The sequence below is a fragment of the Panicum virgatum genome, chromosome 6N (genome assembly GCF_016808335.1).
Source record: "Panicum virgatum strain AP13 chromosome 6N, P.virgatum_v5, whole genome shotgun sequence".
Taxonomy (NCBI): domain Eukaryota; kingdom Viridiplantae; phylum Streptophyta; class Magnoliopsida; order Poales; family Poaceae; genus Panicum; species Panicum virgatum.
The window spans coordinates 3,969,938-3,984,246 of NC_053150.1; the positions used below are offsets into that span (position 1 = coordinate 3,969,938).

The 14,309-nt window shown below is 47.2% G+C and overlaps 1 protein-coding gene across 10 annotated transcripts; it reads right to left on the reverse strand.

Moving 5' to 3' along the window:
• Positions 1 to 12,236: 12,236 nt before the first annotated feature.
• LOC120677636 lies at positions 12,237 to 14,199 on the reverse strand. Of its 10 annotated transcripts, XM_039958796.1 has the most exons (4): positions 13,874 to 14,199; positions 13,689 to 13,795; positions 12,608 to 12,637; positions 12,237 to 12,542 (listed from the first exon to the last, which is right to left on the reverse strand). In XM_039958796.1, the coding sequence occupies exons 1-4, from the start codon at positions 14,182 to 14,184 to the stop codon at positions 12,520 to 12,522; spliced, it is 471 nt and encodes a 156-aa protein (XP_039814730.1). In that variant the 5' UTR covers positions 14,185 to 14,199; the 3' UTR covers positions 12,237 to 12,519. The 10 variants fall into 10 exon arrangements, 5 of the variants coding, with proteins under 5 accessions (XP_039814730.1, XP_039814731.1, XP_039814729.1 ...); XR_005676391.1 differs by having other exon boundaries at positions 12,237 to 12,637; positions 13,862 to 14,173; XR_005676389.1 differs by having other exon boundaries at positions 12,237 to 13,065; positions 13,862 to 14,173.
• Positions 14,200 to 14,309: the final 110 nt, after the last annotated feature.

Here is a 14,309-nt window from a genome sequence, read left to right on the forward strand (position 1 = left end):
ATAGAGTAGCAGCGGAAACTTCTTCAGCACAGGCAGATGACTGGGAGACATACGCCTAGAAATCCTCGAAGTCTTCTGGAAACTCCGGACAGTTGTTATTACGGTCTGAGCAGCAAGTATGCAAGGGTGAGTACACTTATGGTTAGTACTCAACAAGTGGTAGGGAAACAACTATAATATATATGCAAGGCTAATTCAAGGAATAGCTGACACGGTTTAACTGCACTCAGCAATTTTAGTTTATCAAATTTTATTAGCAAGCATTAACTAGATATAAGTATATACCATTAAACCCACAAGATAAGCATATATAAAGATAAACAACAATTAACCATAAATTAGAGCCAGGATTTAGATCAACTTCAAGTTCAATTATCATGTGAGGGTCCAAGCCGCTCTTGACCGTGAGCACGGCTAACCGGTTAGTTTTACACTCTGCAGAGGTTGTACACTTTACCCACAATTCATGTTTCCCATGTCGCCCGGGTTTGCAAAGCCCTTAAACACTTCCTTTGGTGAGTGGCTAGGGATTCACTACGAGGCTTTTCCAAAGAATCACTATATGTATGTACTGGTCCCTTTTTCTGCGGTACCTCAGAAGACGAAGCTTCCTTCACCCGCTCCTCAAAGCACGATAACCCAAAAATATAATCCACCAATCAAACGCCCCAGCACGACATATAGATCATCTAGTTACTTAGCTAAGACCAGAGCCATATAGTATTGTGGTTGCACTGTTTTCCTGGGTGGTTCTCCATATTCCAATTAAATCATATACTCTTGATTAACAACATTAAGCATCATGAACATGGAATAAAACATGTATAGCATTTGTATCATCATTAACCAACCATAACCCAAAGTATAGCAGCTAGCATAGCTACCCAACATGAAATTAAACCCAAGTTGATCAAGGAATAAGGTAAACAATACTAGGCATGTCCTTAACTCGGTTCCCATCATGTTATAGACACATGCATGAACATAAAAGTAAATGTGATAATTTTGGTGATTTCATGGGTCAAAAATATGGTCAAGGGTCCACTTGCCTTCCTCAAACTGCTGCCGGTCCGGTCCTCCGAAGCCTTGATCTTGCTGCTGCTCCTCGAACTGCGGATCGTCTATCGCACCAAACGCGCACATACAACAAATAAGTACAAACAATAAGAAACAGTACACCAAACAACATAAACAGTACAAAAATAGGTTACTAAACTATTCTACTCATTGCAACGATCGCGTGAGCGCAAAGATCATCGAAAACGGATCTAAAACGAGAAAGTTATGGCTAAAACAAGATCTAAGGGCTAGATCGTAATTAAACCTTATACTCAGGGGCTAGATCATAAAAACAGGGGCGATTTTGTAAATATTTCTCCACAGAGAAGGACTACGGGTTCTAATAGGTAAAAGTAGAGGGGCTTTAGCGCAAAAAGACCATGGTTGACCGTTTTCCTGGCTAGGTTGACTTCGATCCGATCTAATCTGAGCCGTGCGTTTTAGATCTGACGGCTAGGGTTCTTTGGGGGCAGGCTGTCGGCGGCGTAAGCGGCCGGCGGTGAACTGAGGCGGCGGCGCGCGGTGGCGGGACGGCCGGAGTAGGCCAAAACGGCCATCTGGGCTCTTTTTGGCTCGGTTCTTGGGCTGGGAGCACGCGAACTCGATGGCGGGGCTTGTGCGGGACATAGGCGAGTGGAGCGGCCGTGCAGCGGCGCATGGCGGAGCGGCGGCGCCGGCGAGCTAAAGCGGGCGAAACGGAGCGAGAAGGAGAAGAAAAACAGGCCGGTGAGCCTCACTACCTCGGTGCGAAACTCCTGGAGGGCTTGAAGTCGACAGGGACGCGTTGGAACGGCGGCGTTACGGAGGACTCCGAGCTCCAACAATGGCGGCAGCGCGGGAGCTAGGTTTTCGCGAAGGCGGCGGCTGCGGCTTTGGTTTGGGGTTTCCAGGGGTCTAGGGTTCCTTTTATAGGGGCGGAGCACGGACCTTGGCGTGCGGGCCCAAAAGAAACGCGGCGGGGCGCGCGGGATCGGGTCGGACTCTGAGCTTGAGTCCGGCTCGGACGGGGGAGGGAGACGCTCCCGACAGGCGGGACCCCCTTGGCAGCGAGACAGGGAGGAGAGGATATGGCGCGCCGGATTGGGCCAGGGGCGGGGAAACGGGCCGGCGGGGAGGAAGTTTCTGGGCCACGGGGTGAAAAAGAAAAGAAAGATATGGGCTGGAAAAAATGGGCTGGGCTGAAAAAGGTTTTCCGTTTTCCAAAATGATTCAAACACTTTCAATTTAAATTCAAACTCAAAGATTTGAATTTAAGTTGAACAACAAGCAAATAAAAATGCAAACCAGCATGATATGCACACACCTATTTTCCTTATATTTATTTTATGGCTAAATAATTTATTTAAGCTTGCGATAAATGCTCTAAACTCAAGATAAATTAAATAAAACCTTATCGAGCCTACAGAAAACCTAATTAAATTCATTTAGGTTCCTAATTTGAAAATACGGGTGTTACAAACCTACCCCCCTTAAAAGGAATCTCGTCCTCGAGATTCAGCTGGGCTAGCAAAGAGCTGGGGGAATTCTGCCTGTAACTCATCTTCTCTTTCCCAAGTAGCCTCATCCTCTGCATGATGGCTCCACTGAACCTTACACATCCGTATCCTCTTACTCCGAGTAATTCTTTCTAGTGTATCCAAAATTTTGACTGGGTACTCGGTATAAGTCAGATCATCCTGCACATTCAGTTCCTCTAGTGGCAATTTCTCCTCTGGCACCCTCAAACACTTTCTCAACTGAGATATATGGAACACATTGTGCACATCGGATAATCGGGCCGGTAGTTCTAGCTCATAAGCTACTTCACCCCTCCGGGCCAAGATCTTGAATGGTCCGATGTAACGAGGTGACAACTTCCCCTTAACCTTGAATCTGCGCAAACCTCTGATAGGTGACACTTTGAGATACACAAAATCTCCTTCTTCAAAGATCAACTCTCTACGTCCCTTGTCTGCATAGCTCTTCTGCCTCGACTGTGCCACTTTCAGATTCTCTCTGACAATCTGTACTTGTCGTTCGGCCTCTTTGATGATCTCTGGGCCGAACAACTGGCTTTCTCTCGTCTCACTCCAATATAATGGAGTTCTGCACTTCCTTCCATATAGTGCCTCAAACGGTGCCATCTTCAAGCTGGCCTGGTAACTGTTGTTGTATGAAAACTCTGCGTACGGCAAGCTCTTATCCCAGCTGCATCCGTGCTTTAGAGCACAAGCTCTAAGCATATCCTCTAACACCTGATTGGTCCTTTCTGTCTGCCCATCCGTCTGCGGGTGGTAAGCTGAGCTGAAGTTCAACTTCGTATCCATTGACTCATGTAACTTCTGCCAAAACCGAGACGTGAACGGAGTACCTCTATCGGACACAATCTTCTTAGGTACCCCATGTAAGCAGACAATCCTGGATATGTATAGCTCTGCCAGTTTGGCTCCCGAGTAAGTAGTCTTCACTGGAATGAAGTGAGCTACCTTTGTCAACCTATCCACAATAACCCATATGGAATCATAGCCATCCTTTGTACGTGGTAACCCCACAATGAAATCCATACCAATTTCTTCCCATTTCCATTCTGGTATTTTCAATGGTTGCAACAAACCGGCTGGTCTCTGATGTTCTGCCTTGACTCTCTGACACACATCACATATGGCCACGTGAGCTGCAACATCACGCTTCATGCCATACCACCAATACCTTTCTTTCAAATCCTGGTACATCTTGGTGCTGCCTGGGTGAATCGAATAGGCTGAATCATGGGCTTCCTTTAGAATCTTCTCTCGCAGATGATCCACCTCTGGCACACATATCCTCTTTCTGAACCACACGGTTCCATGTTCATCCTCAGTAAAATCAGGTACCTTGCCTTTTGTTATCAGCTCCTTGATTTCCTTGATTTTATCATCCTCAAGCTGACCCTTCCGTATTTCTTGTTCAAGAGTCGGCTCGACTTCTATAGTGATTCCCTCAGTATGACCAACAAAACCAAGGTTGAGTTTCTCAAACTCCCAACACAATTCTTGAGGCATCTGCCTAACTCTCATTGCATTTACATGGCTCTTGCGGCTCAAAGCATCTGCAACCACATTAGCTTTTCCTGGATGGTAGTGTATCTCTAGGTCATAATCCTTTATGAGCTCTAACCATCTTCTCTGTCTCAGGTTGAGATCATTCTGGGTGAATATGTACTTCAGACTCTTGTGATCAGTATATATCTGACATCTATGTCCCAACAAATAGTGTCTCCATATCTTCAAGGCATGCACCACGGCTGCTAACTCCAAATCATGAGTGGGGTAGTTCTGCTCATGTTTCCTTAACTGACGAGACGCATAAGAAATCACATGTCCCTCTTGCATTAGCACACAACCAAGTCCCTGACGAGATGCATCACAATATATATCAAAACTCTTGTGAATGTCAGGCATAGCCAACACGGGAGCTGTAGTCAGCCACTTCTTTAATTCTTCAAAACTGGCTTGGCACTCCTCTGACCATACAAACTCTTTTCCTTTCTCCAGTAGTGAGGTAAGGGGTTTCACTATCTTGGAGAAGCTTTCTATAAATCTTCTGTAGTAGCCCGCGAGTCCTAGGAAACTCCAGATTTCTGACACTGTCTGAGGTGGTTCCCACTTCAACACATCTCTGACCTTGCTGGGATCAACTGCAATTCCTCCATCTGTGATGACATGACCAAGAAACGAAACCTCTTTCAACCAGAATTCACATTTGCTGAGCTTGGCGTACAACTGATGCTCCCTGAGCTTCTGCAAAACAAGCCTCAAGTGCTCCTCATGTTCTTCCTCATTCTTGGAGTACACCAATATATCATCAATGAACACCACTACTAACTTGTCGAGATACTCCATAAATACCTTATTCATCAAGTACCTAAAGTAAGCTGGTGCATTGGTCAACCCGAATGACATAACCGTATATTCATACAACCCATATCTGGTAGTGAAAGCGGTCTTGGGAATATCCGACGGTCGTATCCTCAACTGGTGATACCCTGACCTCAGATCAATCTTGGAGAATACCTTGGCTCCTCTCAGCTGATCAAACAAATCTTCTATACGAGGCAACGGATACTTGTTCTTGATAGTAACTTCATTTAATGACCTGTAGTCCACACACATCCTCTGTGTGCCATCCTTCTTGTCCACAAAGATCACTGGGGCTCCCCATGGTGATGAACTAGCACGAATAAATTTCTTATCTAACAATTCCTTTAATTGTTTCTTAAGTTCTTCTAGTTCACCAGCGGACATCCTATATGGTCTCTTAGCAATAGGTGCAGTACCAGGTAAAAGATCTATAATGAACTCAATGTCACGTTCAGGTGGCATACCTGGCAAGTCATCGGGGAACACATCTGAGTACTCGTATGCTATCCTGATGTCCTTTATCAGAGCAGCCTTCATCTGATTCACCGTACAATCTGCTGGTGTTGGAGGGGTTGCAACAAACTCAAACCTCTCACCTGCTGGGCTGGTAAGGATCACTGATCTCTTGGCACATTGAATGACAGCATCATGCTTGGTTAACCAGTCCATCCCAAGGATAACATCAATTCCATCCGAATCCAGAACTATAGGTCTTGCATCAAACTCTCTACCCATAATCTGAATTTTAATTCCGTGGCACTGGTACATAGCTCTCATAGTTCCCCCGGGTGAGTTTACTAGCATAGCTCTAGGCATGGTGCAAAGCGGTATGGAGTGCTTGGCCATGTATTGAGTAGATATAAAAGTATGCGATGCTCCAGAATCGAATAAAACTGATGCAGGGGCTGAGTTGACTAAGAACATACCGAATACAGCGTCCTGAGCCTCCTGAGCGGTGTCTGCAGCCACATGGTTGACCCTGCCGTGGACGTAGTTCTGCTGTGCTCTGTTGCTCTGCGGGGTCTGGTTGTTGTTCCTGGGCTGCTGCTGCGGAGTCTGCCTCTGTCCGCTAGCATTGTTCTGAGCAGGAGTGTTCTGAGGAGGATTGGGACAACGGTTCGCATAATGACCATGTCCACCACACTTGAAACACACGGTGGACCCAGTAGGGGCTGTATTGTTGTTCCTCATGGGAGTACCGACAGGAGTGTTTTGGCGGTTCTGCTGGGGGTTGAAACGTTGCGCCGGCTGCTGGTTCTGTTGATTCTGCTGAACTTGGCGCAGGTACTGATACTGGTTCTGCCCAAAGTTGGCATTCTGTCCTCCTGGGCGAATCTGGTTCCCTTGTGGGGGTCCAAAGCGCGGGCGCGAGTTGCTAGACTGGCTTTGTGACTCGAACTTCCGCTTCTGCTCGCCCATCTCCTTGCGAGCATTCTCCACGGCGATGGCATTGTCCACCAGTTTCTGGAAGCTTTCGAACCTGTGCACCATCAACTGATATCTGATAGGTGCAAGCAACCCTAGCCTGAAGTAGTCCTGCTTCTGCCCATCTATGGCCACGTCTGCGGAGGCATAGCGGGACAACTGGATGAACTTGTCCCGATACTCACTTACGGACATTCCACCTTGCTTTAGAGCTAGAAATTCCTGCCTTTTCAGCTTCATCAAACCCTCAGGTATGTGGTGCTCCCTGAATTGAGTCCTGAACTCATCCCAGGTGATAGTGTTTTGATCAACATGGGCGGCGGTATAAGCATCCCACCAGTCAGCTGCAGTTCCCTCCAATCTACCTGAAGCATACAGTACATTCTCCCTGTCTGTACACTGAACTATGTTCAGCATCTTCTCAACGGTCTTGAGCCAGTCATCGGCGTGAAGAGGATCTGGTGAGTGGGAGAAAGTAGGAGGTCGGTGACTCATGAAGTCACGGTGGCGATCCCTCTGTGGAGGCTGTGGAACTGGGGCTTGGTTCGCTTGAGCTTGTAGATTGGCCATGGCGTTGGCCATTTGAGTCAACAACTGTGTCTGCGCAGCAAGGAACTGTTCCATCCCTGCTGGTGGTGGTGGCGGTGGCCCGTTGTTCTGGTTGTTGCCTCCACTCATGTTGTTGGGTTGCTGGTTGTTGCCTCTTCTCTGACGCTGCACTGCTGGCTGATCAACTCCTGATCCGGACCTGGTGTTCACCATCTGACCGGTTAGACAAGTAAGACTCATGAAATAATCATGGTAAAAAAATATAGGTGCAAGGATGAGATAGAGACAATATAAAATAAAATAGATAACCCCAAGCTTTACTAACTAGCTAACTTTATTAAAAACCTGGTGCAATTATGGTTATCACTCCATAATTACACCGCAATCATTACAAAAAGCAAATTCACAAATGTTCACAAAACCAAGCATTAAAACACACTGATTAACTAACACACTAAAACAAACGTTCACGAGCTAGCGATTACAAAAAGACTCTTTACAAGACTCAACCTAAACTCTTAAACCTATCATCTAATAGAAACGGTTCTGGTAGCCACGGTCGCCGAAACGAAGCCTCTTGCGCGGGGGTGACAAGGCAGGATGCGGAGGCTCCTCCTCTGGAACAGGTGGAGGCGCCTCTCCTGCAAGCTGGGCCTCTAGCTGGCGAATCCTGTGGTGAGCTTCTCTCAGTCGGTCTTGGGTGTCGTCCAGCTGGATGATGACGTTCCTTAAGTCCGTGTCAACTCCAGCGAGAGCTCGCACAGTGACATTGACGCGGTTCTCCTCGTCCTCTCCAAGTGTCAACTCCGTATGCTCTGTCCCACGAGCATGGCGAGGGAGGTGCTGATAATCTGTGCTCTCCAAGTCTCGACGGTTAGTGTGGTTGAGAGACCAGAGAGCCCTCATGGCAGCTTGGCTGACTGCGGCACGGTAGGTCGCCATGGGTGTCGAGGAATCGTGTGCGGAGACGGTCATCATGCCTCGGGGTCCAGTATCCACCCTTATGTGGACCCGAGTGACGAAGTAGTCGCCGAGCGCAGGGTCTTCATAGTGTCGTGTCTCGTACAGGGGAGCCACGGGGTTGTGAAGCTCTTCCAGCGTGTCCCGAAGCAGCAGTGGGAAGTGACCCTCCTCGTGGGTTGAGGTGTAGACACAGTACAGTCCCCTTTCTTCTGGCGGGTCATCATTCTGACCATCTTCATCATCATTCTCATCGTCCGGGTCCTCTGGGCCTTCTGGGTCTCCTCCAGCTGGTGCAGGCGTTGGAGCTGCTGGAGCAGGAGGTGCAGGTGGTGGTGCTGGAGCTTCATCCTCTGACATCTCCATGGGCTCCTCCTCTTCTCCTCCTCCAGCGACGGCGGTCGCTGGAACCTGAGCTTCGAAATAGGCCAGTGGCGGGCCTAGATCGTGTGCTGGCGTCGGCGACGGTAGAGATGGCTGCATGTTTCCGTCCGCATTGACCTCCCGGATGTTGCCTTCTTGATCTTCGTCGAAGAAGTAATCCCTCCCGGGCACTTCCTCAACCTCGTCCTCTGGCTGAGCTGGAACTGGAGCAGGCGCTAGGGCGGGTACTGGCTCAGCGGGTGCAGGAACGGTACGACGGGCGAAGGCACGACCTCCAGTGCGCTTGCGTGCAGTCTGCCTAGTTCTGGCCATCTGAAGAACAGGATTGAAAAGTTTTAGAACATACTTGAAAAGAAAAGACAAGTATGTGATAAAGGATGAGATAAAAACTAGCAATAAAGATTAAGCAAATAAGCATGAAAGAGCATGGCTACTAAGCAAGATAGACCTTAATTTTTGACCATTTCTATCTAGGCTAACGTCCTACAGTCAACACTGCTCTGATACCACTTCTGTCACACCCGGTTTATGAAGGCAAACCGAATGCATCTCATATGTGCGCCAGGATCAGTTTACACACATATGATTAAACATAAAGTGAATATCACAACTAGTGCAAGCATAAAGAGAGTATTAAAGACTTTATTACAAAACCGAATGTCTTAAGCGAATAAATAAACGTCTATAGAGTAGCAGCAGAAACTTCTTCAGCACAGGCAGATGACTGGGAGACATACGCCTAGAAATCCTCGAAGTCTTCTGGAAACTCCGGACAGTTATTATTACGGTCTGAGCAGCAAGTATGCAAGGGTGAGTACACTTATGGTTGGTACTCAACAAGTGGTAGGGAAACAACTATAATATATATGCAAGGCTAATTCAAGGAATAGCTGACACGGTTTAACTGCACTCAGCAATTTTAGTTGATCAAATTTTATTAGCAAGCATTAACTAGATATAAGTATATACCATTAAACCCACAAGATAAGCATATATAAAGATAAACAACAATTAACCATAAATTAGAGCCAGGATTTAGATCAACTTCAAGTTCAATTATCATGTGAGGGTCCAAGCCGCTCTTGACCGTGAGCACGGCTAACCGGTTAGTTTTACACTCTGCGGAGGTTGTACACTTTACCCACAATTCATGTTTCCCATGTCGCCCGGGTTTGCAAAGCCCTTAAACACTTCCTTTGGTGAGTGGCTAGGGATTCACTACGAGGCTTTTCCAAAGAATCACTATATGTATGTACTGGTCCCTTTTTCTGCGGTACCTCAGAAGACGAAGCTTCCTTCACCCGCTCCTCAAAGCACGATAACCCAAAAATATAATCCACCAATCAAACGCCCCAGCACGACATATAGATCATCTAGTTACTTAGCTAAGACCAGAGCCATATAGTATTGTGGTTGCACTGTTTTCCTGGGTGGTTCTCCATGTTCCAATTAAATCATATACTCTTGATTAACAACATTAAGCATCATGAACATGGAATAAAACATGTATAGCATTTGTATCATCATTAACCAACCATAACCCAAAGTATAGCAGCTAGCATAGCTACCCAACATGAAATTAAACCCAAGTTGATCAAGGAATAAGGTAAACAATACTAGGCATGTCCTTAACTCGGTTCCCATCATGTTATAGACACATGCATGAACATAAAAGTAAATGTGATAATTTTGGTGATTTCATGGGTCAAAAATATGGTCAAGGGTCCACTTGCCTTCCTCAAACTGCTGCTGGTCCGGTCCTCCGAAGCCTTGATCTTGCTGCTGCTCCTCGAACTGCGGATCGTCTATCGCACCAAACGCGCACATACAACAAACAAGTACAAACAATAAGAAACAGTACACCAAACAACATAAACAGTACAAAAAGAGGTTACTAAACTATTCTACTCGTTGCAACGATCGCGTGAGCGTAAAGATCATCGAAAACGGATCTAAAACGAGAAAGTTATGGCTAAAACAAGATCTAAGGGCTAGATCGTAATTAAACCTTATACTCAGGGGCTAGATCATAAAAACAGGGGCGATTTTGTAAATATTTCTCCACAGAGAAGGACTACGGGTTCTAATAGGTAAAAGTAGAGGGGCTTTAGCACAAAAAGACCATGGTTGACCGTTTTCCTGGCTAGGTTGACTTCGATCCGATCTAATCTGAGCCGTGCGTTTTAGATCTGACGGCTAGGGTTCTTTGGGGGCAGGCTGTCGGCGGCGTAAGCGGCCGGCGGTGAACTGAGGCAGCGGCGCGCGGCGGCGGGACGGCCGGAGTAGGCCAAAACGGCCATCTGGGCTCTTTTTGGCTCGGTTCTTGGGCTGGGAGCACGCGCGCGAGCACGCGAACTCGATGGCGGGGCTTGTGCGGGACATAGGCGAGTGGAGCGGCCGTGCAGCGGCGCATGGCGGAGCGGCGGCGCCGGCGAGCTAAAGCGGGCGAAACGGAGCGAGAAGGAGAAGAAAAACAGGCCGGTGAGCCTTACTACCTCGGTGCGAAACTCCCGGAGGGCTTGAAGTCGACAGGGATGCGTTGGAACGGCGGCGTTACGGAGGACTCCGAGCTCCAACAATGGCGGCGGCGCGGGAGCTAGGTTTTCGCGAAGGCGGCGGCTGCGGCTTTGGTTTGGGGTTTCCAGGGGTCTAGGGTTCCTTTTATAGGGGCGGAGCACGGACCTTGGCGTGCGGGCCCAAAAGAAACGTGGCGGGGCGCGCGGGATCGGGTCGGACTCTGAGCTTGAGTCCGGCTCGGACGGGGGAGGGAGACGCTCCCGACAGGCGGGACCCCCTTGGCAGCGAGACAGGGAGGGGAGGATATGGCGCGTCAGATTGGGCCAGGGGCGGGGAAACGGGCCGGCGGGGAGGAAGTTTCTGGGCCGCGGGGTGAAAAAGAAAAGAAAGATATGGGCTGAAAAAAAATGGGATGGGCTGAAAAAGGTTTTCCGTTTTCCAAAATGAGTCAAACACTTTTAATTTAAATTCAAACTCAAAGATTTGAATTTAAGTTGAACAACAAGCAAATAAAAATGCAAACCAGCATGATATGCACACACCTATTTTCCTTATATTTATTTTATGACTAAATAATTTATTTAAGCTTGCGATAAATGCTCTAAACTCAAGATAAATTAAATAAAACCTTATCGAGCCCACAGAAAACCTAATTAAATTCATTTAGGTTCCTAATTTGAAAATACGGGTGTTACACTTATCGATATTGCTGGCCGAAGGAGCTACCGTGATTCGCGGATCTGGGGAAGAGAGGACGGGGAAGAGAGATGAATAGGGAATCTGAGGAGGGAGGATGGCCGGATTGGCCAGGTTACCTGTTGTGCCTGGCTCCATCGCGAGGCAGTCTCCCCAGGCAAATTGCGGGCCCCATCATGGTATTGGTGGGACCAGCTTCACTGGTCCTCATCATGTCGCACGATTCCTGGCGCGGGATCGACGGTGAGAAATTTACCGGCCCGGGGCGGCACCTTCGAGAAATCCACTCATGGCAAAACATAGGCATGCCAATTTTTTCATCAAAATTTTGGTATTTTAAAACAATATTTAGCTACGTGGACTGTTTTTTAATTCCTACTAAACGAGTACTAAATTATACTCTTGTCCAAATTTTAGTTGGACAGATTATACCCAACTCGAGATGGTGCCTCCGACCATGATCAACCATTATGGATGCAAGCGGGGCGGATCGCGGCTGCCCGCCCCGCGTCCGCAGGCGCCGCAAGCTCTGATGCGGGCACTTGCGGCAGCCCGCATAGTGCCGCAAAATATTTGCGGGCTTTGCGGCGGCCCGCGCATGCAGCCGCGACAGCGAGAAGCCAAGCAAGTTAACAGAGCGTTTCGTGCGTGCATTCTGCTGATATTTTTTCTCCAAAATCCAAATATGTGTAACAAATATATGCTCCAGATTGTGCAACACCACACAACAAAATCCAAATATGTAGGATTGGATGATGACATCGATGATAGTGACTGAAAAGATTAAAATGGATTATACATTACGTAAGGCTTCCATTTCATAACAAGAAGTCAAGACCATTGTTCAGACGACACACTAATCTATTAGCCCTGCACTTGGGTCCATCACTTTTTCTCATTTTTTTCTCCACATGGCTTAGCAATCCTGCTGCTGCTGCAGCTACTTCGATTGCAGTCTAAGAAACTACTAAAATGTCAAAAGGAACATAAAATCGTAGTCAGGTTAAAACAGAGCAGGCGATTCACTGCCAATCTTATCACTAGAATGGCATCATCTTGGAGCAGCATGAACAAGTTGGCTAGTATAACTCAAAGCTTTTTCCTTTCTGTGATGTAATAGCGCGAGAAAGAACCCAGAATCATCGCAGGTAGAACCCAGAAACATCTACCTACATTCTCAAAAAAGAACACATCATTAGTGAATTGGAGTAAAAGGTGGTTGTGATTAATAGTAGGATCAGGCAGTTAGAAATGCAAGTAAAGGATCTAGGCCATCAAAATATGCGGGTAAAGATTTTCCTAGTTTCCACTTGCTCCGGCAGCAATCTTGCTTGCAGCCAAACTAAAACTAGTATAGATTTACATTCCAAACCACATATTTAAACAATCCAGAATTATGGGAAAATCTGAAAGAAAATAGAAAAGAACATGGCAGGGATATTTTCCGTCCTAGTCATAGTGTGTATTTGTGTAGAACAATAAATGATAAATCATAAAAAAAAATAACTACAAAAACAACACATCAGCTTTGTAGGGCTCTTTGTTTCATCACTGCCGCCTGGCCTGCTTGGCTGCTTCCCAAGTTCCCAGCCATCAGCTAGTAAGTAAAATAAACAACACATGACTGACAAATTAGAGATGGTTATGATAGGATGAATCTCTAAAAAGAAAACTAGTGATCACAAGATGAAGCTGGCTGAACAAAATACATGAAAGGAAGGTAAAGATAGTGGCAACTCACTCCTTTAAACAGACAGCTAGGTAAAGCAAGCTTGATAAAGCCTTACTCGAAGACATAAAGCATTAAGGGCAATTCAGTTATGGATAACATGGCTATGACAAAATCAGAAATCTGGAACAAAGAAGTTTGTAATACCATACAAAATAAGAAGTTATTCTTAATAAAAGGGCAATAAAGGGAACTGGATTCGTTCAGTCACTCTTTCATCTTGGACAAAAGGCAATGCAAGGTGCAAAAATCTCAAGAATACATGATAACTCGAGGCGATTTTTAATATCTCTAACACTTATATCTTCCCCGTGAGAAGTTTATACCTTCGATGAGTAACATCGATTGTTCCTTCTAATATACCACACAATCGTATGCATGGAGAGAAGTTCAAGCGGTTCCTAATGTTTCAATGTCAGAATTCCGGCGACCATTGCACATGCAGATGCACACTATTATTCTGAGAGCTATTGGTCGTTCTGAGAGCTGACATGTTATTCTCGGAGAGGACCTTGTTTGTAGCTGCAGCTCTCGTTTGTGTCGCTGCCGCCTTCCTTCCAGTTGTCCAGCATGATAGTCTTCCCGAGGTTCTTCTCCCCTACATCTCAAATACCAACAAATTCAGTAGGAGAAACGTCTTCACCAAATTTAAGGAAGATCTTACACTTAGGCGCACACCGTCGCAGCTGCCCTTGCCGTTGATTCAATGCTGTTCTTGCGATTGGGGTTTGAAGACTCGACGGCGACGAGAGGGGGATGAGACAAGAAGCCTCCAGATCCGCTGGCAACAAGAGTTGTGGATCCGCTAGCGACCGGCGGCGGTGCCGCGAATGGCGACTGCGGCGGCGCGGAAGTGGATGGCGGCGGCGGCGCATGCGAGGAGTCAAGCAGATGAGGACGACGCACAGCCTCCTCGCCCTTTCGTTTTGCGGGCTCCGCGGCGCCGTTGGGCCCCGCTAGCAGGCCGCATAGCGCCGCTTCACCCATGCGGGTTGAATTGCGGCGATTTGCGGGCTCGCGGCGCGGGTTTGTCCAGCGGGTTTGCGGCGAAACCCGCCCCGCTTGCATCCCTATCAACCATCATCATCATCCTGGTCCAGGGAAGCCGTTGT